The following is a 24904-nucleotide window of genomic DNA, read 5'->3' as shown; positions in this document are numbered from 1 at the left end:
GTTGTGAACTGATCCAACCATCCTGGATGGCAATTGGGAACTATGCCCAAAGAGTGATAAAAGAATGCCTGTCCTTCGATCCAGCCATAGCATTGCTGGGTTTGTACCCCAAAGAGATCATAGATAAACAGACTTGGACAAAGATATTTATAGCCGCACTTTTTGTGGTGGCAAAAAACTGGAAAATGAGGGAATGCCCTTCCATTGGGGAATGGCTGAACAAATTGTGGTATATGCTGGTGATGGAATACTATTGTGCTCAAAGGAATAATAAACTAGAGGAATCCCATGTGAACTGGAATGAAAGAGTGAAAGGAGCAGAGCCAGAAGAACATAGTTCACACAGACTGATACGCTGTGGTAAAATCAAATGTGATGGACTTCAGCAATGCAATGACCCAGGACAATTCTGAGGTATTTATGGAAAAGAACGCTACCCACATTCAAGAGGAAGAACTGCAGGAGTGGAAACACAGAAGTAAAACAACCACTTGAACGCATGTGTTGATGTGAACATGGTTGGGGATGTAGACACTAAATGACCACACCAATGCAACTATCAATAATATGTAAATAAGTCTTGACTGACCACACACGTTAAAACCAGTAGAAATGCACGTTGGATATGGGGGGAGGAGGGGATTCTGATTGGGGGGATGAAGGGGAAAGTAAAAACAGGAATCATGTAACCATGGAAAATTTTTTCTAAAAAAAAAAAATTTAAATCATAAAAAATAAACTTAAAAAAAAAAAAAAAAGGAACTTACCATCCCCATTTTTGAAAATGACCCCTACTGGATCTCCTCCAAATACCTTATTGTTGTACACGATTCTCAGAGGCTTCATCTTAGAATCCATGTATTTGCACTTCTCAACACTAACAAAAAACAAGCATCATTGCATCATTAGGGCAATTCAACTTTAAAGAAATGGAAAATCAATTTACTTATGAGTTACTGGGTTTAAAATAGCCCAATCAACTGTTCATTCATTCTGGGTGAGTAGGAAATCAGAACTCAAGACACGGAGAAAGCTCTTTCCACCTCAGCAAGAAAGCTTCTACAAGAACAGTCTTGGCAGAATTTAATATTAAGCCAATGGCATTGATTTTCATAACATTATGTTATGATTTTCATAACATTATTCTCAGCTGCTTCATTTTGGGAATACTTTCTAAGCCTAGGCCGAGTCACCTCAAAATCCTGGACACTTCATTTGTAATAAGTTTTCGTCTTTCTTTCCAATAGTCCCTCAGAGATTCTTTTATTTTCTCATTATTCAATTGTCTTTTATTATGGTTTTAAAATCAAGAGAAAATATTCATTAGCTTCAAAATGGCCTTGTCACAAAGACATTCTGATTTCTTGAGAAAGAAAAGGGACCAATTCTGGATGTAGAAGTCTCACAGAGCATATATTATGTTAAAACAACTTTTTGTTATTAGCATGATGAATGAATCAATTTTTCATGATAAATTTTGAAAAATTTTTACAAACTGTATTTTAAAGCACAATAACCAATATATTGATTCTATGTGATTCTTAACATTCTAAGTGCATTTCACGGGAGTAACTATTAACAATAATGGTTTAAATTTATTTACATGTAATTAAATGGAACTGAACTTTTTTTAGAATATCTTTCTTAAAGTTATAAGTTTAATTTATCTGAACTTAATGTTAACCATTCTAATAATAGCTCATTTGTATTTTAAATCTAGCTTCAGAATATAACCATATACCTTTAGTTGGAAGAACTCAAATTTATAGAAACAGTTAATTTTTATGGCATTTTAACTATGTACTCGGAATTAGTTAATAAAAGTCTACTAAGACAGAAGACTCCTGTCAATATTTACAATTGAAGCAGGTACTTCTTAACTTTTTTTATGACATGAGGTCCTTTGGAAGTCTAGTCAAACCTACAGACCCTTCTGAAAATAGTATTTTTAAATTTGTAAGATAAAATACATATAATTGCAAAGGAAAAAAAATCATTAAAAAACAAGTATTCAAATAGAAAGAAAACCAAATTCATGGAATGCAAGTTAAGAACCCATTATCTGGGGGGCAGCTGGGTAGCTCAGTGGATTGAGAGCCAAGCCTAGAGATGGGAGGCCCTAGGTTCAAATCTGACCTCAGACACTTCCCAGCTGTGTGACCCTGGGTGAGTTAACCTCCATTTCCTAGCCCTTACCACTCTTCTGCCTTGGAGCCAATACACAGTATTGATTCTAAGACAAAAGGTAAGGGTTTGAAAAAAAAGAACCCATTATCTGTATCACCCATTTTCTATATAAAAGGAGAGCAGAATATCACTTACTAAAGTTCTGAAAGTATGACACAAGGATTCAAAGGTGACTGAAGATCAGAAAGGGCTTCTCGGTAAGCATTTTGTTTTAAGCATGTGTGCATTGCCTCTCTTCCTTTTGCTTTGTTTAACTTCATTGCATTCAATTTTATTAAACTATTTAAGGTCTTCAGTTTATTAAGAGCTTCTACCTGAAACACAAATTTTAAGAGAGAAATTATCAGGAAAAAGAAAAGTAGGAATAGAGAAATGTTTGATGTGATCATCTTATTAATATTATTTATTCATCCTCCCCTCCACCAAAAAAAATAAAACAAACCTTGCAAAATTAATTTAGGAAGAACATTAAAACAAGAATAGAAGTGAAGCCAAAATGGTAGAGTAGCAAGAAGTATGGAGGGGTTCCCAACAAAACTCCTCCAAAGAGATTTAGAGAACACAACAGATTGAATCCTGATTGGGAAAATTCAAGAAAAAAAAAAAAGCTGTTCTTGAGATCCTATAGGAAAGCAGCAACAGAACTGGCCTAGATCTTTGTTCCATAAATATGCAGAGTCAACCTAACATAAAGCTCATCACCATCACCACCACCCACCACCACCACCATTCACCATCATCATCATGAACATTTATATATCGTTTCTTATGTACCCAGGCAGAAAACAGGCTGGAAAAATGAGCAACAAAAAAAGAATCCCATCATAAAGTTATTGTGGGGGGTAGCTGGGTGGCATAGAGTCAGGTCCAGAGGCGGGAGATCCTAGGTTCAAATCTGGCCTCAGACATTTCCTAGCTGTGTGACCCTGGGCAAGTCACTTAACCCCCATTGCCTAGCCCTTACCACTCTTCTGCCTTAGAACCAATACCTGGAATTGATTCTCAAACAGAAGGTAAGGTTTTTTTTGTTTTGTTTTGTTTTTTAAAAAGCTATTGTGGCAAGGATGCTCAAGACAAAAACAAAAAGAAAAGAACAACTCCAAAACATAGATAAGTAAAGTCTAAAAGAAAAATGTAGCTTAGAGACAAATTCAACTAGAATTCCTGCAAAAGAGTGTACAGGAATTTTAAAAAAGTTAAAAATGTGTTTTTATAAATTAAATGAGTGCTAGACTTAAAAAGTGAAGCAGAAAAGAAAGCTATGGAAGAAAAATTATAAAGAAAATTAACAACTTGGCACAAGAGGTACAAAACCTTGGCCAAATGTCAAATTTGTTGAAAATCAGAATGAACCAAAATGAAACTAATGATTTCATGAGGCAAAAACAAAAACAAAACAAACAGATGAGGTATCTATTTCAAATAGGGGTATCTATCAGAGTGTCTATCAAACAGATTGAGGGGAAAAAATTAAGAAATTAAAATTAAAAATTAAAAGCCATGACACTTCTCCCATCAAAAAGCCTAGAAAAAGAAATCTTTTTTTAAAATTGCCAAATGAGAATAGAAAGAAATCTCTGGTCACCTCCTGAAAGAAATCTTACAATGAAAACTCCCAGAAATATGATAGTCAAAATCCAGCACACTCATATGTCAAAGAATAGTTACAATGACATGCAATTTAACATTCACCACAAAAAAATCAGAGACCTTAGAATATGATATTCCATAAGGTAAAGGAGACAGGTTTAAAGACCAAAATAACCCTAGCAAAACCAATATAATGCTACAGTAAGGGAAATGGACCTTTAATGAAATAGAAAACTTTTAGGCATTACTGATGAAAAAATCAGAGCTTTGTAGAAACTATAAAGTTCAAACATAGCAGTTAAGGGAAACACAAAAAGGTAAACAGGAATGGACAATGATGAAGGGTAAAATATTTATATTCTATTATGGGGAGATAATTGTGTCTATCTGGACCCTATCATTATCAGAGGTCATAAAGGGAGACTAAGTAGGAAGGCACAGGAGTGATTCTGTTATCTTGATCTTAAAAGAAGAATGGAAATATATCAGAAGACAAATTTGGGGGAATGGAAGAAGGGAAGGTTAGGGAAAATTATCTTACAAAGTCAGGGAATACAAGTAGACATGTATAGAAACAGCTTTATTGAGGATGTACATTTAAAAATCCTCATAGCTCTTTTGTGCTGGCAAAGAATTACAATCTGAGGAGCTCCTCAGAAGGGGCACTATTATAAGAAAGTTTTGTATTGTGGCTTCTGTGATTACATTCATGTCTGACTTCTATTTGCAGAATGAACAAATGAACAGATAGGTGTGATGGATAATAAAAGGTTCATTGTTACTTTTTCAAGGACTACAAAGGTAACATTAATTATAGAAGGAAAAGAATGATTTGTAAAGATTATTGGGATGCAAAGATTGCTTATTACCCAGTTAACTGCAGCTCTTCCCCATCTTGCATATAATAAAGAAGTTAAATGCAAAATTCTTATCTACCAAAAGTACTAAGAACAGAAAATACAAACATACTTTGCCCTTCCTATTTTCCATTAAAGCCAATGGAATTCAATTCCAATTCAATTCACATAATACTGTGGTAGGCCCTGAGAGAAATACAAAGATAAATTAGATAATGGCCTTGGCCATTATGAAGTTAGAGAAAGTTACAAACGTGATATGAAAGGTTCACATCACACATGAAATACCATGATGATATCATTAATTTCATCATCAAATAACAAAATATTCTTAAGGTCATGTATACTTTTATTTTCAGTAGTTGGCTTACATGTGAGAATACAATTAGGACTGTGTCAGTAGGTCAATTAATCATAAAGTTTTAAATGATACAATGCAACCCAGCAGACAGGATACTGTGGGAGTTGTAAAATGTTTGATTTGATTACAAACCTGCCTGGTCAGTCTTCTGTCAAAATCCTGCCCTGTTCTTTTCCATAATCCTACAGGTTGTTCAAACATGGGCAATGAGTGGGGGAGAAAAGGGAACCTCTAATATTGTGAACAGGAACTTTCTCAAGTATTTCTACTTTTAATTTCTTTCATTCATTTCCTTAAAAGTATGCTGAAAACCGTCAATGACCACCAGCCAATTACTTTAAGTATTTCATCACCTTGTTTTTCTTTTCTTTTCTTTTTTTTAATGGGCTTACAGCTAGGAACTTATTTTGCTCTTAGTCATAGAAAAAAACAAGAACTTAAGCCTGAGAATTTTGTCTTCACTTTCTATTGCTAAAAAATGCAAAAATGCAAAAAGTTTCTTTGAAAAGTGTGTGGGGGGGGGGGTAGGGGGGTGGGAAAGGGGTAACTAGGTGGCTCAGTGAATAAAATCAGTTTCCTCATCCAGAAATGAATTCAGGAAGAGAAGCCTTGATGATACCAGGTCCAGCTCTCTATTCACTGCATGTGAGTTCAAATCCAGTTTTAGAAGCTTAATAGCTGAGCTGTGTGTCCTTAGATCAATGACTGGCACATAAGCACTAAATAAATGTTTATTGACTTTTATTATTATAGATCTTGGGCATGTCATTTCTTTGCCTCAGCTTCTTCAAATATAAAATGTACAATGAAATCATTATCAAAATTGTTTTTTAGAAAACCAAAATCATGGATCTCCACAGAACCTAGGTTAAGAATTCATTAACAAGAGGTACTGCCATGCTCTTCAACAGCCCTTGGTGTCACTATTAAAAACAATACTAAAGGTAGCTAGATGGTGCAGGGATAGAGTGCTGGGCTTAAGAGTCAGGAAGACTTGAGTGCAGTCAGCTTCAGTCACTTAGTAGCTGTGGGACTGTGGCCAAGGCACTTAATCCTGTTTGCCTCAAAACCAAAACCAAAACCAAAAACAATGCTGGATAAACCATGGATTAAAAAGTTAGTCTGGCAATTGTTTGTTTTGTTCAATCCAAAAATACTTAAATTCTGACTATGAAGGATTATTGTAGAAGAAGTAATATGCTAAAAAATGATTAGTTTAGAGGGGTACTAAAATTCATTCCAATTCTAAGATTCTATGAACTATAAAAATGAATTCACTATGAGAAAAATAATGATGGAATGGTATTATAACAGATACTATACCCAATTTAACCCAAAGTAGTAAACACAGGTTTTAAACTCTCTTCCAATCAATAAATATTATAAACAGATCCATTAAAAACATTACAAAGAACCATCTATACTTGACTTCTACTTGGCAATGGAAAAATCCAGTAGAAAACTCTCCTCAAGTTTACAATATGACGTGTAATTAATAATGAGAATAAAATATAGCTGTCCTATATGGAGATAAGAATGGTGTGGAGATGAGATCTTATTACTGCTGAGAGTCTTTAATCCAACAATTCCTCAAAAAAGTTAAAGACAGAAAGAGCCTGAATATGACAAAATATTCACATCAGCATTTTGTGGTAAAATATTCTTATCAGCAGTTTTTGTGGTAGCAAAAAACCTGAAACACAAGTGAATGCCCATCAATTGAGGGATGGCTAAGCAAACTGTTGCATCTGAATGTAACTGAAATCACATGAGCTATGAGAATTATAGAAATGGGGAATTCAGAGAAACATGCAGAGTAAAGAGAGCAGGGCTAGGCTAGGGCAGAGATGAACACAATGGAAAAATGCTAAAAAGCAGCAAGACTCAGATTCATCTTGGCCTTTCCACTTTACATTACAAAGGCAATAGACATAGAATGCTGAATATATTATTAGACATAATCCTTTTTTTCTGTTATCCATAACTTTTTCTCCTTTATCACAAAACAGAGTTCAACATCAAAATAGACTTGATGATGTCAAAATGGCAACACTGGCTACAATTTACTGAACACTCTACCAATCTGAATGTTGCTCTCTCAGCACCAGGTATCTTTTATTTGAGAAAATGGTGAATGTTGCTAGAAAGGACCTGTGGGGGCTAGAGGTCCCCTCTCACTGCTTACAATCAATTCTACCAAATTTCTCCAGAATATTATTGAAAAATTTGCTACATTTGGATATTAGGATATGTCAATTAAGCCCCTAACATGCACATGTATAGTCAACACACACACACACACACACACACGTATGTGTGTGTATATAAACAGGGTGCCCCAAAATTCTTAAGGCAATAGCTTAAAACTATAGTTTTAAGTTTTAAAAAATTGGTAAAGTTTTATGCTTTAATGCCTTTATGCTTTAATAGATTAAAAATAAAGACTTTGGGGTCACTATCTAAGCAAACAAAACAAAACAAAAAATTATATAGTACTTTAAAGTTTATAAAGTCCTTATACCAGGCAAAGGAGGCTAGAAAGGGACAAAAATTGACAATGGTTAACATAAAATTTAAAACATTTTGACCAAAAAAAAAATTAATGCAATTAAAATGAAAAGGTGATTAAATGAGAAAGTTTTGTTTGTCTCTAAATTCTTTGATAAATCTCTGATATACAAAATATATTTAAAAATGATCCTAATACGTAAGAATGAGAGGTATTTCTTAACATATAAAATGGTCACAGGATATAAAAAGGCATATGTCAAAGGAAAACTATACAAAGCAATTTACATAAATTATCTAGTAAGCCTTAGGGGTACATAATAAAAATATTACTATTTCTAATTCCTAGATGAAGAAAAATTGGCCTATAGAAGTATAAATTGACTTTCCCTGGTGACCCATTTGTTAAGTCTCAAGATGGGGGAACTAACTGGTGCTTAGATTCCCTTGAATACAAATTCAGTATGTGTCCCTCTCAAACCACTTCTCTACATCAAAACAAATTTTGAGCAAATTCCTTGTATATGCTAGGCTTTATGGCTCTTTCAGTTCATATTTTCTTTGACCATGAATATCAATATCAACATTCAAAAGGAACTAATACCTGTTTAGAAAGCACTTTCATATAGCCCACACTTCCCCGACAGTAAGCTTCAAGTATTACACCAAATTGCACTGAAAAGGCAGGAATGTGCACCTCTGACCTAAAGAGATTCAGAAAATGATTAATTTACCAACATGAATATAAGGTCTTATTGTTCTAAACTGGAACTAAATTGTACTGATAACATTCAAACTAAAATCAGCTCATGTTGACAAAAATCCCCCCCAATTTAACTTCCCATCTCAAATCTGAGAATTAAGTATTTGACATTTGCAAAGTTCTTAAGTGACAGGTGGGAGAAAAATCAACTCTTCCACCCACAAAACAACAGGAAAAAGACTGATTCACAATCACATAGGCATATGAAATCTTAATATATTAAATCATGAAGTTGAACACTGAATATAAATATCACACGTAAATCCCTCTTCAGCAAACTTTACTTTTCATTAATCAAATATAAGGCACACAGCCAAGACAAATAAAAATATTATCTAACTGATATGCATTCATTTCTTTACTGGAACAAGTTACAATACAAGAATATAGAGATTTATAAATTAATAGTACTAATATCTATGAATTTAAAAAGAATAAGAGTTCATTAAAGAAGAGATGAAGTCTTATATAATCATTGAAATATATCAAGAACAATTATCATATAGGGAAACTAGGTAGCACAGTGGATAGAACATCAGGCCTGGAGTTAGGAGGTCCTGAGTTCAAATCTGGCCTCAGAAAATTCCTAACTGTGTGATCCTGGGCAAGTAACAACTCCAAATGCTTAAGTCCTTACTGCTAAGAAAAGGTATAGGTTTAAAGAAAAAAAAAATTTGGTATACACTAAATGTCTAAGCAGAGTTTTAAGCTACTAAAGCTATTAAACTGTACTGACTTTTAGAACCCCCTAAATTCCAAATTAGTTAAATATGCTGATTTATCATGTTGGATAATTCCACAGGAACATAAGCCATTCCCCTCTCTCCCCATGATCAATTAAAGAACAAATTTTAAATGAAAACTACTTACCTAAGATGCCAAAATAGAAATTGCCCTATCCGCCTATTAGCGAGTGCTCTGTCTAACAGGAATCTAGACAGTGCACAATCAAGAAAAGGTTCATATTTCAAAACTTGCACCAGTTGTAAAAGATACTGAGATAGTTCTTCATCACTAAAATGTAAGGAAAATTAAGGCAGATTATAGATATCAATGAACAAAAAACATTATAGAAAAAATATAGAAAAAAATTTTACATCTTTGTTCTGAGGAGCTAAAATTACCTATCAAAAATGAACAGAACATTTTGAAATGTATAAGCACATAAATGGCAATGATAGGGTTAATGAATATCCTGTGATGGTTCTACTTGGTTAATCAATTGCATCTCTATTAAATTATGCATATAAATAAATTATTATAAAGGAAAAATATATCCCAATATGCCCTTGATGAATTGTTAAGAATTCAGGCTAGGGATCAGGAATCTTATTACCTTCTATATGTTCAACTCAAAAAAGAATTGTCTCTTACTGCTCCTGAAATCAACGCACCATCTCTTATTTCCTTGCCTTGGCAAGACTATCCAACAAATGTACTAAATTCCCTCAAGATTCACAGCTAGCAAATTCCATTAAAAGGACTGCTCCATCCTCTCACTCCCAACTCCTTAGTATTATCTCCTTCCAAAAAATACTTACACATTAGCTACATGTCATAATACATATACAAATTATGTAACTGACTGCATAGACTATCCCCCACCAGAAAAAAATAATTTGTTGGAAGGTAGGGAATTAGTTTATTTTTGTCTTTCTTTTTTGCTTGTATACTGCCTAGAACAAGATACTTTGCTGTTGAATAAGAAGAAGTCCAATTTGGTTGAAATGTAGTTTACAATAGGGATTAATATGCAACAGGCCTTGAAAAGTAGACTGTGGACAGGTTGTTAAAAGCTTTAGATATAAATGAACTTTAAACTAAAACCAACAATGACAAACTTTATACATGCTTCAAGAGTTTAAAAAAAACAGTTTAAAAAAAAAAAAGTAGAATTACTGAGTAGGGAATGAAAGGATCAGAACTGGACTTTATAGAAATCTACTTTGGAAGCTGTGTCAAGAGAAGATGGAAAGAATGTGGAAATTTGAGATCAATTAAGAGGCCAGGCTACTGAAACTCAAGGAGGGAGATGAAGTGGGACTCAACAACAGTAACAGTTGTATAAGCAGAGAGAAAAAAGGACAGATACATAAAAGATGATACAGAAACAGAAGTGATAAGATCTGTCATTTGTATGTAGAAAAAAAGGAATGGATATGTGAGGTAAGTAAAAGTGAGGAGTTGAAGTTGAAGTTTCAAATCTGATTACTAGACGGTAATTCAGAAAAGGGATGGGTTTTGGGAGAAAGCAAATGAATTCTTTCTTGGACAGTTTGGATTTGAATTTCCTAGAGGACAAATTCTTCAATAGGAAATTGGTGATCTGTGTTTGTTTCTCAGGAAATCAGGAGTTATTAAGATTAGCTATATATAAATTTTGGAGTCTTCTAGATGAATTTGATAATTAAACCCAAAGATATTATCGTTCTCATTAAGAGTAGTTAAAAAATAATTCAAAATTGAGTATTGAGCTGCATAATTTCAACACTTAAATGATAAAGTAAAAGCCTATTGATTTGGACTCACCTACCTTGCAATATGAGATATGATGGGACAAAATTGAGTTCATATTTATTTGGTGAATTTATTTAGATTTAATTAGAGCAAATTTTAACAGTATAAGTATGACTTCAAGGTAAAGTTTAAAATACAAGAGAACTAATATTTTAAAACATGATTAAGAATTTAATTATAAATCTATTCTTCAATAAATCTAAATAATAATACATAAGTTTGCTTATTATAAATCATTAAAGCAAATTCCTTAAAGACATATAACTCTGAACTACTACTTAGTATAGTTTGAGTTACTAAATGTAAATAAAATAGAAATTCATTCCTTCAAAAAAATTTAATTTCAGGTGTTGTTCTGTATCCCTTTTCTTAAAATTCTTGCTTATACTTTACCAGCTCACTTTGTATATTAAAAAAAAAAACCTGGCTAATACATTTGATGACAGCATTATATTTGTTCTAGAGAATTTTGATAACTTGTCTTTTTCTGGCAAAATTTAAAATAAAAAAGCATTCCAAGTGGATTGAGTCATCATCAGTGACATAAACTGAAAAACTATGATATACATTTTAGAATATTTAGTGAATATTTAACATAAATGTTTAAAATGGCCTAAATTTAATGTTTAGCACACAAAAATAAAAGATGACAAAGATAGGAAGAGTCTAATAATGTGGCAAGTGGTAAAAGTCAAATATATTACTAGGCCAAATCTATTAACTGAAGAGTGAGGAAAAAAAGTGAAATCTCAAGCTAAGTTTCCTATAAATGTTTATTGAATGAATTGAACCAATCCCCAATTTTATTATCTTGTATATAATACTCATTTCCATATTTATGCTGATAGAAAATTACAAGCAAAATATTTAATGAAATTTAGAAAATCCAATTTAGTTATGGAAGTGGTCCATCAGGAGACATTTATGATATCTACAGAGACCAGAGATACATACAGTAGATATGTAAGCACTTACTCTTTTTTTGTCCAACCAGCTTCTTTTACCTTTCTCATATTTGTGAGAAAGCTAACATATGCATAGTACCTGAGTGGCTGAAGTAGGGTAATTAAGTAAGCAAAGAGCGCTCATGATTATACTAAATAAGAGTTCTGAAAATGAAATAGCATTGCCTTGTTATATTTATGCCTATTCAACTGATTCTTTTCTCACAAAAGTAAGTAACATAAAAACATAAATGTGCTTTTTTTTTTTTACCAATCACAACAGAAAAAGATGATAGGAAAGTACCTCATTTGTTTCAAGCAGCCCACAGCATACTCTCTTACATACTGGTCTGGATAATTAAAGTCTAATAATTCCAATGCTTCTCTAGGAGGCAGTTTAGGCCATATTTGAAGAAGAGCCTGTAGCTGTTAAAAAAATCAAGAATTATTAAGGTGTATGTATATATTTTTAATCAATGGGCATTTATTAGCCAAAAGATTAGACATGATAAACAAAGCTAAAAGTTGACCCTTGACAAAGACTAACAAAACCTTTAGCTAATAAGTAAAAAAAAAAAAAAAAAAAAAAAAAAAAAAGAGAGAGAGAGAGGAAGAAGAGGAAAAAAGGAGAGGGGAAAGGAACAATGTGAATGGGAAGAGAAAGTGATTAGGGAAGGAGAGAGGAAGAGGGAAATGGAGAAACCAAAAATAATTCTTTCAATAAATTAGTGTCAAAGGATCTGGACAGTTCTCAAAAGAAGGCTTGCCAACTATCAACAACCATATCAGAGAAAGCACCAAATCATGACTAAAAAGAGAAATGCAAATCAAAGTTTCCCCTCATATACAGCAAATCGACAAAGATGAGAACTACTGGGAACAGTTAATTTGGGGAAGACAGGAACATTAGTACAATGCTGATAGACCTTTGAATCAATACAATCATTTTGGAAACAAATTTGGAATTATGGAAATGGAGACTAAAATTTTCATACTTTTTCCTCACAGATTCCACTGCTATAATATATGTGTGTGTATATATATATCTCCTGATAATAACAAAACTCCCACATGCATCAAAATGGTTATGGCAGCACTTTTCTGGTAGCATAAAAACAGAAACAAAGTAGATATCCATAGCATGGGAAATGGCTAAAATATTTGAAGTACCTGAATATAATGAAATATTATTGTGCCATAAGAAATGATAAACATGATAAACACAGATAAACATGGAAAAACTGAAATAAACTGATAAAAAGTAAAGCAGAGCCAAGAAAAAAGTATACACAATGACTATAACAAATTAAATGGAAAGAACAAAAAAATTGAAAATAAATGCAGAATTACAAAAAACAAGGTTGGACCAACAGAAGAGATATGAGAAGACACCTCCAACTACTTCTGCATAAGTTTTAAGTCTTTAGGTAATATATAAATAAATATTTATTATCAGTTTTATATATATGTATATAGGCTTTGCAAATTTTTTTCCCTATTCTTCCCTTTCTCTACCCCCTGCCCCCTTTAAAAAATATCATTTGTTCCATGATACGTTTCAGAGGGAAAGCTATGGGGAGGATAATGGAATAAATTTAGGTGACATAAAGACAAAATTTTATTTAAAATTAACATAGCATAAATAAGCATCTGTTTCACCATTACATTTCTTTCTCTTTTTTTTAAGAGCATATGAATTGAATACCTTTGCAAATAGTCTTTGACATAAAAATCTCCACAATGGACAAAATTCATGCAATACTGAAATCCTTTTCTTTTACTATGATTATATTTTTATACCAGACTCTAAACAGATATATATTCTGATTATAATATAATACAGTATGATTTTTGGTGTAGATATACATAATACTATTCCTCTTCTTAGGCTCTTGATTGTTTTCTACTAAAAATGAAGATATTTGTAATGGTATATAATTTATACATATTTTTTAAAATTCCATAAAATCTAAATAATAAATTCACATATTAAATTTATAAAACAGTTAAAAATTAAAAGGAATTATTTGCAAAACTACAGGGAACTAGAGAATGTCTGAGATCTCATTTCTTCTACCACTAAATATATATAAACATCAAAAGCCCCATCTCAATATTACTTAAACAAAACAGATTCTTTCACTAGTGTTTCCGTGTACCCTGTTTTATTTCTTACAGAAAATGAAATGAGGGAACTGGTATAGATAGTCTAAATTTTCCTCCAGATCTAAAAGTATATGATTCAAGGAGAATAATGAGGAAGCTTGAAGAATTGATATTATATTGGAGACATAGCTAAGTTTTAATCACATGTATGTATGCAACAGGAGAAAGAACAAAACAAGATCCAATCTGAAAAATATTTATGATTTGAAGAGGTATAAAGATTAAGTGTGTAATAACACAAAGCAACTTCTCTGATGCAAATATAGACCACTCAGTAATAATGAGAATCATACAAATGTTCCAGTGTAAAATTGTGCATACGATCGCCCAACTTAGGTGAAAGGAAAATAAAATAAAAATGTAATCTTTCCAGTATGGTAGACAAAACTGTAAACTTGTCTGTACTCTTGTGGTTTTGAACCTATTCTTTTAATAAATTTCAACTATAAAAATTGTTTTAAATGAATAAATTCCAATTCAGCATTTGTTTAATTTTTTTAATTATACTATGAGTACAAATCAAAGAATTAATTTATCAAAGAATAAATATTAAGTACTTACTTTGTGCAAGAATTGGGCTAAGTGATGGACACATAAAAAGGGGCTGAAGACAGTCTCTACCTTTAAAAAGCTTATACTCTAATGGGGAAGACAACATGCAAACACACATATACAAAGCAAACAATATAAAGGATAAAAGAAATAATTAAAGGAGAGAAAGAACTGGAATTAGGAGAATTAAGGGAAGGCTTCCTGTAGATGGCAGGATTTTAACTAAGAAGTCAGTAGGCAGAGCAGAGAAGGGAAAGCATTCTAGGCATGTGAGAGGGCCAGAGAAAATTCGCAGAACGGAGAAAGTTGGGAGTGTTTTGTTCATGGAACAGCCACAAAGAGTAAGTTTTGAGGAGTAAGGTGTAAGAAGACTGGAAAGGAGGATAGGTAAAACAAAGGACATAGAATGCCAAATAGAATTCTCTATTTGCTTCTGAAGGCAACAGGAAATCAATGGAGTTTACTGAGTTGGGAAAGTGACAGAACCTGAAATTTAGGAAAATCACTTCAGAGGCTGAATGGAGAATGGATTATAGATGAGAGATTTGACAAGGCAAGCAGACCCACTAGCCAACTGCTGCAGTAATCAAGGCATAAGCAAAATAAAAAATGTTCCAATAGATTTCAAAACTACTAAATGGACTAAAACGCTTATGTGTTTATGTAATAAATTATATGACAAATAATGGAATTTGTTATATAAATAGAAATTTCAAAAACATGCAGTTGGACTATAATTAGGAAGATAGAAAGATCAAATAGATTTAATATAATAGGTATGAAGTTGGTAAAGCACTTAAGTTGCTAAGTTGAATCATTTTTTTCCAATGCAGAAAAATAGGAAAAGGAGATATATATATACACACACACACACACACACACACATATTGATAGATAGATAGATAGATAGTCTTTCTTGGTTAATTGGTTAGATTTTTAAATCTACCTAAGATAAAAACTCGAGGGCTGATGGGAGCAGAAGTGCCAACTACATTCAATGTGCTTTAAAAAAAATTTTTTAAACCCTTACCTTCCGCCTTAAGAATCAATATTGTGTATTGGTTCCAATGCAGAAGAGTGGTAAGGCTTAAGCAATGGGGATTAAGTGACTTGCCCAAGATCACATAGCTAGGAAGTGTCTGAGGTCAAATTTGAACCCAAGACCTCCTACCTCTAGGCTTGGATCTCAATCCACTGAGTCACCTAGCTGCACCCTGGAATTAACTTTAATCAATCGATATGGCTTATAAAAATTAAAATAAAAATATTTGTGAAACATAGAATAATCACTATGGAGGACTTCTGGGGGTGGAGCCAAGATGGCGAAGTAATCCTCAGCAGTTCTGTGCCACCATGAGAATCCTCTCTAACCAAGATTAAAATATCACCACAGAACAAATGCAGGAGTGAAAGAACCAACAAAAAGACAGAGTGAAATAACTTTCAAAAGAAAGAAAAACCCCAAAGGTAGGCAACATACATCTGAGGCACTGAGGTGAGAAGAGAGCAGACCCAGCAAGAAGATGTAACAAGGAGGGAAGAACAAGGGAAGAGGGAGCCACCCACCCCACATCTACTGTCCAAGGTTTGGGAACCTATGGCAGAGCCGAGCCAACATCCAGATCCTGAGACCCTGCCTGAGCAAATAAAAGGTAAAAGCCAACTCATACCCCTTGAAATTTCAAACCAGTGAAGAAATCTGGATCCAAGCCCAGGGACTTCTAGTCTGGGTTTGGGACAAGGATTTAATTAACACTTTGGGGTAGATGGTGATAGTACTAAGTACTGATTTTTTTGCCTAAATCTCAGGGTGGAGGACAATCAAGGGTGTATCTGATTGGATCAAGTACACAAAGAGACCAAAAACTTGAGACTAAGCCTGAAGCTAGAATTTTGATCAGTCCCAGACTTGCTCAAGATCTGAGTGAGATCAAAAGCTTACACTTAAGCCTGAGGCAAGTCTTTAGGCTATCAGTATCACAAAGGTCAATGGAATCACCAGGGGAAGTGGGCTCTCAGAGCTCTTAGACCTCAGATCATCACATCATGTTCCCCCGCCACCCCCCAACCCTACCAATAATTAGATAGGAAAAATGAGCAAACAAAAAAAGCACCTAACTCTAAGGAATTTTTATGGGGACAAAAAGCAAGGTATAGACAAAGAAGGGGACAGTGAAAGCAAAGGAAACACACCCAAAGTCCATTTGGATCAAAGAAAAATATGGATTGGACACAGATTCTGGAAGAACTCAAAAAGGACTCCAAAAACCAATTAAGAGAAGCAGAGGAAAAGAGGGAAAGAGAAATGAAAGTGATACAAGGAGAAAGGAAAGTAATGCAAGAAGAAATGGGCCAAATGAAAAAGGAGAACCAAAATTGACAGAGGAAAATCAGATCTTAAAAATCAAAATTGGTCATCTAGAAACTAATGATTTTATAAGAAATCAAGAAACAATAAAGCATAAACAAAGGAATGAAAAATATAGAGGAAAACATGAAATATAACCGAGTTGCTGGGGTAAAAATATAGGCTGCTATAATTAGTGGTACTGCAAGCAGCAAATATTTTTTGTTCAAATTCCCATTAGTATTTTTGCCTTTTCTTTATAACATGTTACTTTCCCATACATCAAAGTTTTTAGCAGCAAATAATTTTAAAAGAACTCATCATTATAGATAAAGCATATAACTAATGATATCTCCTTCTTCTGGAAAACTGAGAAAAACTGATAAGGCAAAGCTGGAAACCCTATTATTATTCTGCTTACTGGAATTCCTTCTATTTTATTGTTCTTTCTAATCAATTAACAAGCATGTAAAACACTAAATTAGACTATGAGATACAAAAAGAAGGAATGAATAAACTCCTACTAAAGGTTAATCTAACATTTTAAAAAATCATATAAGATATGTATTATTAAGTTATTGACAAAAGTGATTTGGTTTGGCTTACCTGAGCAACATCTTCAAGTTTATTCCATTTGACAGACAGCAGCAATTTTGGCAAAGACTGTGGAAAGTTTTCTCTACAGTCTTGTCGCAAAGTCCAAATAAGATCCATTTCATTTTCACACAATTGAGATAAGGGATCTCGCTCCATAATTTCTTTGAGCACAACATGAAATTTTTTTCCACCTCGACTCTAATAAAGTAAAATTTATGAGATTGAATTCAACAACAGTTAAGATTCCTGACAAACTTTATTTTCTGCCTGGGTGACACTGGGCAAGTCACAAGTTCTGTGGATCTTGGTTTTCTTATTTGTAAAATGAGGGGATTGGCTTAAATCATCTGTTAGGTCTGTTTCCACTTCTAAATTCTATGGGCCTATGAGAAGTCAAGAAATACAACAGGACTGAACTTCACTGAATCCAAACTAAGAATTAAGAGCATTTTTAAATTATTTCCATAAAAATAAACAAATACACTTACTAAATTATTTTTAATTGGAATAGGTACCTTGGTTTTTGTTTGAAAGATCAAATCAATATGCCATGGGTAAAAGAAGTTTAGCCTTTAAATAAAGTAAGCTTTATGTTTGAAAAATAAAACATTAATCTCCATACAAAAGCACTAGATGGCAATATTGCTGTTTTCCTCAAAAACATTTTCTAAGTATAGCCATGTCTTCTTTGAATTCATGGATCATTTTCCCTAGCAAAAAGGCCAAAAAACCCCAAAGGTTTCCTTGGTTTTACTAAAGTTTGGAGGGAAGAGGCAAATCTAAATAGAAGGAGGCCTCTTAGTTTGCTTCTTTACATTTCAAGACACAAATCCTCCAAATGCTTGGAATTCAAAATATAATAGCATCATTTGGCAATAATTATACATTTGTTTTGTGAGCCAGGCTCTATGCAGTTCAGTTTAATCAACAAAGTTTGCTTTCACCATGTCTGTATATTTCTGGAAGATCCTGTTCTAGCCAAAACCTTTTTAATTTTCTTTAAAATTATATCAGATGAGAGTATATACTCCAAGAGAAGGATGCTAGATGGCACAGCAGATAAGAGTGCTGTACCTGAGTTCAAACTTTGCCTCAAGATAATTACTAGCAGTGTGACCCTGAGCAAGGCTCTTAATTTCTCTCTACCTTAGTTTCCTCATTTGTAAAATGAACATAATAGTGTCTACCCAAAAGGGTTATTGTTGTTGAGCTAAAAATTAGATAATATTTGTAAAGGACTTTGTAATCCTTCAAAGACTATATAAATACTATTTTTAATATGATTTTTACCATTTTCATATTAACATTTATAATGGCATCTACATTTAAAGGGCATTGGCATTTGGTTTATTTATATTAGTATAACAAGATTTACCTTGTAAATAAAATTTAAAACTTTATTCTATATATTCATCCTATTTACATTAGCCTGCTCCCATTATTTATTTATTTATTTTGTGGCAGGTTGTCTGCAGTGGGACTAGAATTAAATCAAAAGAGTTAATGATTGGGTAGAACCTGCAATGTACAAAAAAAGCTTAGATGTAAACTCTTCTGGGATGGTATAGCTTCTGTATACATCAAAAATGTGTTTAGGGGGGAAAAGTGTTTAGTGACTATAAAAGGGATTTCTTGGTTCTCTGTTGATGCTAGGTGAGAACAAGCCAGAAATTTAAGAGTTGAGGAGGTCACAAACCACTTAGTGAGTTCACACCTTACTTGATGCTAGGTGAGAACAAGCCAGAAATTTAAGAGTTCACAGGCTCAGAAAGGTGTGGTTCCAAAGGTGACAACTCAGACAATTTGGAAACTGTGATTGGCCCCAATGAAAAGGGGCAAGGACAGGAAACCACCATAAAAACCATGAAAATCCCTGAGGTAGTAGGCTGGTGAAAGAATCTGGTGAAGGAGGCTAGTAGAGAGTGAACTCCAAGAAGAGAGTCAGTCACTCCACTTCAAGAAGAAGGTTGACTCAAAGAAGAAAGTAGGCCTCAGGAGTCACCTTCGGCTCCAGTCATTGTCTTGGTTGAGTGGATAGCTGGTTTCCCTTCCTGTCTTCTGAAGACAGTTTAATGCTGATCGAAGGTTAACAAGTCCTGGCTGAGCCAAGCACTGGAACAATATTTAATTAGATAGGCTAATGTCTTTTTTACCTTTTTGTACTTTTACTTTTTCTACCTCTTTTATAAATAAAAGATTTATAATTTTCATATATTTAGCCAAACCATTAATTTTAACATTTACATGACATTACACCTATCCTCTCCTATTCAGCAACAAGATGCATTATTGATATTTTCATTTTACTGTTGAAAAAATTTATAAGGAGAATGGGAAAACTACTGAAATATGACAAATTTATGTTCTTTGTATGTGTTGGTTATGGTTCTTATATATAGGTCATTAAAAACTCAAAGTAGCAAGTTCTAGGTAGTGAAATTCCTAAATGGAATCAACCATTGAATAACTGTGTTATCTTGGAACTAATCTCCACCTTTACTGTAGAATAAAGATTTCATTAGTATATTATTACTTATAACATTATTCTGAGATTTGAGTTAACTGAAAGCTTCCAAAAGATAGATAGACATCAAATACATTACAGGAAAAAAGTGAAAAGAAGTGACAAAAGAACTACCCAAGGAAGTATGCCAAAGTTGGGCAAGAAAATAAGATAACAATAGCTAGTCTACCATCAGTGCTTTCAAAAGTTGAAGGTAGTTTGAAAATTGTCATCCTCCTTCAGGCTAAAGTCACAGATTATAAAAACAAAGATAGGAACCAAACTGGGGCAGCTAGGTGCCACAGAGGATAAGAATGCTGGACTTGGAGTACGGAAGACTCATCTTCCTGAGTACAAATCTGGCCACAGACACTTCTTAGTTGTATGGCACTGGGTAAGTCACTTAAACCTGTTTATCAATTTCTTCATCTATCAAATGAGTTGGAGATAAAATAGCAAACCACTCCAATATCTTTGCTGAGAAAACTTCAAATGAGGTCACAAAGAATTGGATACAACTGAAATTACTGAACAACAAGAAGGAACCAAATATTTTAACTTTGCATGATAATTCACTATTACTAGGTTGTTTGTGGGCTTTGTGATATTGGGAATTTGTGGGTCCTTGAACTAATTTTGAGGTCCCTCATCTAAACTTCTTGTGGACATTTAGATCTCTTTCAAACTACATTTCCCATGATTCCTCTTGCAAAATCAGGTGGGCAGGAAGAGTAATTGTGTAACCAGGAGTATAAAGACTGAGGACAGCATTGGTACTTCCTCTTTTTTTGGTGATTTGGAGCAGAGCCAGGATGGGACGAAGAGGTAACAGGGCCCATGTATTTTAAACTAACTCAACAGGCACATGGCTTCATTTTTCTAAATGGCTTTCAATAAACCCTTTGAAACCATGATATTTTTAATTTTATCACTATATTAATTTTATTTCTTATAGCTTATTTACATATTCAGTGTGTCGAATTTCTTGAGGTAAAATTCCTTAAGTTTGTACCCTAGATAACAAAGAATTGGAAATTAAGGGGTTGTCCATCACTTGGGAATGGTTGAACAAGCTTTGGTATGTAATTGTAATGGAATATACTATTGTGCCATAAGAGATGACAAGCTGAATGATTTTAGAAAAATCTGCAAAGAAAAATCCATTTAAAATGAGTGCAGACATGATAAAATACTTGGGAGCCTACCTGGCAAGACAAAGCCAAGGTCTGTATGACCACAATTATAAAACACTTTTCACATAAACAGAGATCTAAACAATTAAGAGAAATATTAATTGCTCATGGACAGGCTGAGCCAATATAATAAAAATGACAATACTAGCTAAATTTATTTATCTAGTGCCATACCAATCAGATCACCAAAGAATTATTTTATACTACTAAAAATAAAACAAAATTCATCTGAAAGAAGAAAAGGTCAAGACCATCAAGGAAACCAATGGGAAAAAAAAATGTGAAGGAAACAGTATCTGAATTCAAAGTATATTACAAGTGGTACTCTAGAAAACATATGGTACTGCTAAGACACAGGGTGGCGGATTACCGGAAAAGATTAGATGCACAATATGTACAATTAGATGCACAATTAGAATTAGATGCAAACGCATTCACTATTTGACAAAATTGTTGAGAAAACTGGAAAGTAGCTGGCAAAAACTAGGCATAGACCAACACCTAACAATGTATATCAAGATAAGGTCAAAATGGATACATGATTTAGACATAGTAAGAGATGTCAAAAAGAAATTCGGGGAATATGGAATACTTTACCTGTCAGACCTATGGATAAAGGAAAAATTTATGACCAAAAAAGACAAAGAGAACCTTATAAGATATAAAATGAATAATTTTGATTACATCAAATTAAAAAGATTTTGCACAAACAAATTAGGACAGTATAGAAAAATTTACCTGTCAGAGAGTTAAAGAAAGAGTTTGTGACCAAACTAGAGATAAAGAGGATCACAGATTCTAAAATGGACAAATTTAATTTCATCAAACTAAAAAGGATTTGCACAAATAAAACTAATGCAGTTAAAATGAGAAGGAAAGCAGGAAATGGAGAAAAAATTTTTATAGAACATTTCTCTGATAAATGCTTTATTTCTCCAATACATAGGGAACCTAAGCCAAATTTATAGAAATAAGTTCCATTCTGCAATTGACAAAAAGCCTGAACAAGCAGTTTTCAGAAAAAGAAATCAAAGCTAAATACTCAAAACTAAGAAATAAAAGCTCTAAATCACTACTGATTAGAAGAATGCAAATTAAAACAACTCAGAAGGAAGTAGGAAAACCAGGTATGCAATGCAAGATTGCTATCAGAAGCCTTTTGCTTCTGCAATTTCAAACTGCCACAGCCAGGCAGTTAGAGGTTTTAGAATCTTCAGAAAGACAGTTCCAGCCTGAGGATATAAATAGTGAAGTTCCAACTGAATGGGCTTTTGCCTTCTGGCTTTCGCTTTGCCTGGGGGCTTTTGCCTTTTGGGCTTTGGCTTAGCCTGTTGGCTTCAGCTTTTCAGCTTGGCTTTGGCCTTTTGGCTTCTGCTTGGGCCTGTGCTTATTTTGTCTTGGGGAAATTTGGACCTGAGTTCTCCGGACCTCTCCCTGATCTCTCCATTACATCCCTGCTATTTCCCCTGAATTTCCCTTTGGGCCCTGGGAAGGAAGGGTGGGCTTGGTGATTAGACATTGTGGGTTTAGTTTCTGTAGGCAAGTAGGACATCCTAAAATAAGTTACCCCTAATTTAGTGATTTGATAAATACTTTACTTCAAAGGCAGTCAAACCTCCCTGACTGGGAGAGCTGGACTCTCTCAGTCTAATCCTCTCCTGCGACCCATCCCCCAACACCAGCCTTCTCCCTAGCAGCAGTTAGAAAACCTAAACTGCTTTCCCTCTGATTAACCTGACATTAATAAATCCCCTTTGTTACCTACTCAAAGCCTCTGGTGAATCATTGTATCGAAAATTAAGGCAAGGTCTGAAGAGGGAAGGAATTATTTCTTTTATTTCTTTTTTTTATATATATTTTTTTAAACCCTTGTATTTCGGTGTATTGTCTCATAGGTGGAAGAGTGGTAAGGGTGAGCAATGGGGGTCAAGTGACTTGCCCAGGGTCACACAGCTGGGAAGTGGCTGAGGCCGGGTTTGAACCTAGGATCTCCTGTCTCTAGGCCTGACTCTCACTCCACTGAGCTACCCAGCTGCCCCTATTTCTTTTATTTCTTGAGGGAACCACAGGCATCCATCTTGGCAGCCATCAGTTTCACTGGCAGGGAGGAGTCCTTTTGTCTCCTCCCTCAAAGAACTTTAGAAATTAACAAGAGAAACCCCCAGCCTTGATATAAACATTTCTCACTGGCCCAAATTCTTCTTGTACCTTAGAGGTACTACCTTCCCTGCCTGAAGGGTTCAGCCTACCTCCCCAGTATCCAATGTCTCTAGCCTCAGTGAATAAGCCTGTTTAAGCTGCCCTCCTGAATACTCCCTGTCATTCCCCTACTTTCCTATATACCATTCATCCCTTCCATACACTCAGCTATGTCTCTCATTCATCCTCCAAATCACCTTATCTCTTTTATCCCTCCTCACTACCCAAATTGCCAGAGACCTGCCTAGATTGCCTCATTTCTTTATAACTGGTACTAAACAGTAATGTGGTAATTACTCAACAAATCAATTTGGGACTGGCTAAGAAATAGAGTAGTGGATCAATGGAATTAGTTAGGATATCAACACACATTAGTTAATGTCCACAGCAACTTAGTGTTTAATGATCCAAACTTTTGGGGAAAGAACTATTTGACAAAACTATTGGGAAAAGTGGAAAATAATATGGCGGAAATCAGGCCTAAACAAACATATCAAATACCAAGAGAAAGTAAAAATCGATACTCAATCTAAAATAAAGGCTGATACAAAAAGCAAATTAAGGGAACACAGAAAAGTTTACTACTCAAAACTATGGATAAGGGAAGAACTTATAACCAAACAAGATATATATAACATAACAAAAAATGAAATTGATAATTCTAATTACATCAAATTTTAAAAGTTTGGCACATCAAAACCAATGCAACCAAGAATAAAAGGGAAATGACAAATTAAAAAAAAAATTTATACTAAGTATCCCTGACAAAGGTCTTATTTCTTAAATATACAGAAAGCTGAGTCAAATTATAAAAATATAGAGCATTCCACAATTGATAGTCAACAGATAAAATAGACAGTTTTCATATGAAGAAATCTACAGTCATGAGGAAATGCTCCAAATCACTACTGATTAGAGAAATGCATATTAAAATAACTCAGAAAAAGCAATTCATATCTATCAGATTGGCTAATGTGACCAAAAAGAGGAAAATGATCAATGTTGGAAGGGATATGGGAAAACTGAGATACCGATACATTATTTGTAGAATTGTGAGCAGATTCTGGAGAACAATCTGGAACCACACCCAAAGGGCCATAAAACTATACATATCCTTTGACCCAGCAATACCACTGACTAAGTCTATATCACAAAGAGATCAAAGATAGAGGAAAAGGGCCTACTTGCACAAAAACATTTTTAACAGCTCTCTGTGTAGTGACAAAGAACTGAAAACTGAGGGAATGTCTATCAATCAGGGATGAACAAGTTTTAGTATATAAATTTGTAATGGAAGACTAATGAACCATAAGAAATGATGAATAGGAAAGTTTCAGAAACTCTAAAAAAACATATGAATCGGGGGCAGCTGAGTAGCTCAGTGGATTGAGAGTCAGGCCTAGAGGCGGGAGGTCCTAGGTTCAAACCCGGCCTCAGCCACTTCCCAGCTGTGTGACCCTGGGCAAGTCACTTGACCCCCATTGCCCACCCTTACCAACCTTCCACCTATGAGACAATACACCAAAGTACAAGGGTTTAAAAAAAAATTGACAGTGAATGAAGAGGTCCAAACCTTTCCATTGGCAGCAGAAGAATGTTGCAGGAAACATGTCATCATTA

General features: G+C 34.0%; 1 protein-coding gene across 2 annotated transcripts in view; it reads right to left on the bottom strand.

Annotated features, from left to right (window-relative positions):
- PIK3CB (phosphatidylinositol-4,5-bisphosphate 3-kinase catalytic subunit beta) overlaps positions 1-24904 on the bottom strand; it is an 86073-nt gene that overhangs the window by 21057 nt on the left and 40112 nt on the right. For both annotated transcript variants that reach the window (XM_044669983.1, XM_044669985.1), the window contains 6 exons: positions 17399-17587; positions 12032-12153; positions 9137-9280; positions 8108-8207; positions 2323-2501; positions 768-877 (listed from right to left, as the gene is read on the bottom strand). In XM_044669983.1, coding sequence (XP_044525918.1) covers positions 768-877; positions 2323-2501; positions 8108-8207; positions 9137-9280; positions 12032-12153; positions 17399-17587 — 844 coding nt within the window. The remainder of the gene's footprint in view (positions 1-767; positions 878-2322; positions 2502-8107; positions 8208-9136; positions 9281-12031; positions 12154-17398; positions 17588-24904) is intronic.

This window comes from Gracilinanus agilis, chromosome 3 (genome assembly GCF_016433145.1).
Source record: "Gracilinanus agilis isolate LMUSP501 chromosome 3, AgileGrace, whole genome shotgun sequence".
Taxonomy (NCBI): Eukaryota; Metazoa; Chordata; class Mammalia; order Didelphimorphia; family Didelphidae; genus Gracilinanus; species Gracilinanus agilis.
This window is presented reverse-complemented; position numbering and strand designations above follow the sequence as displayed.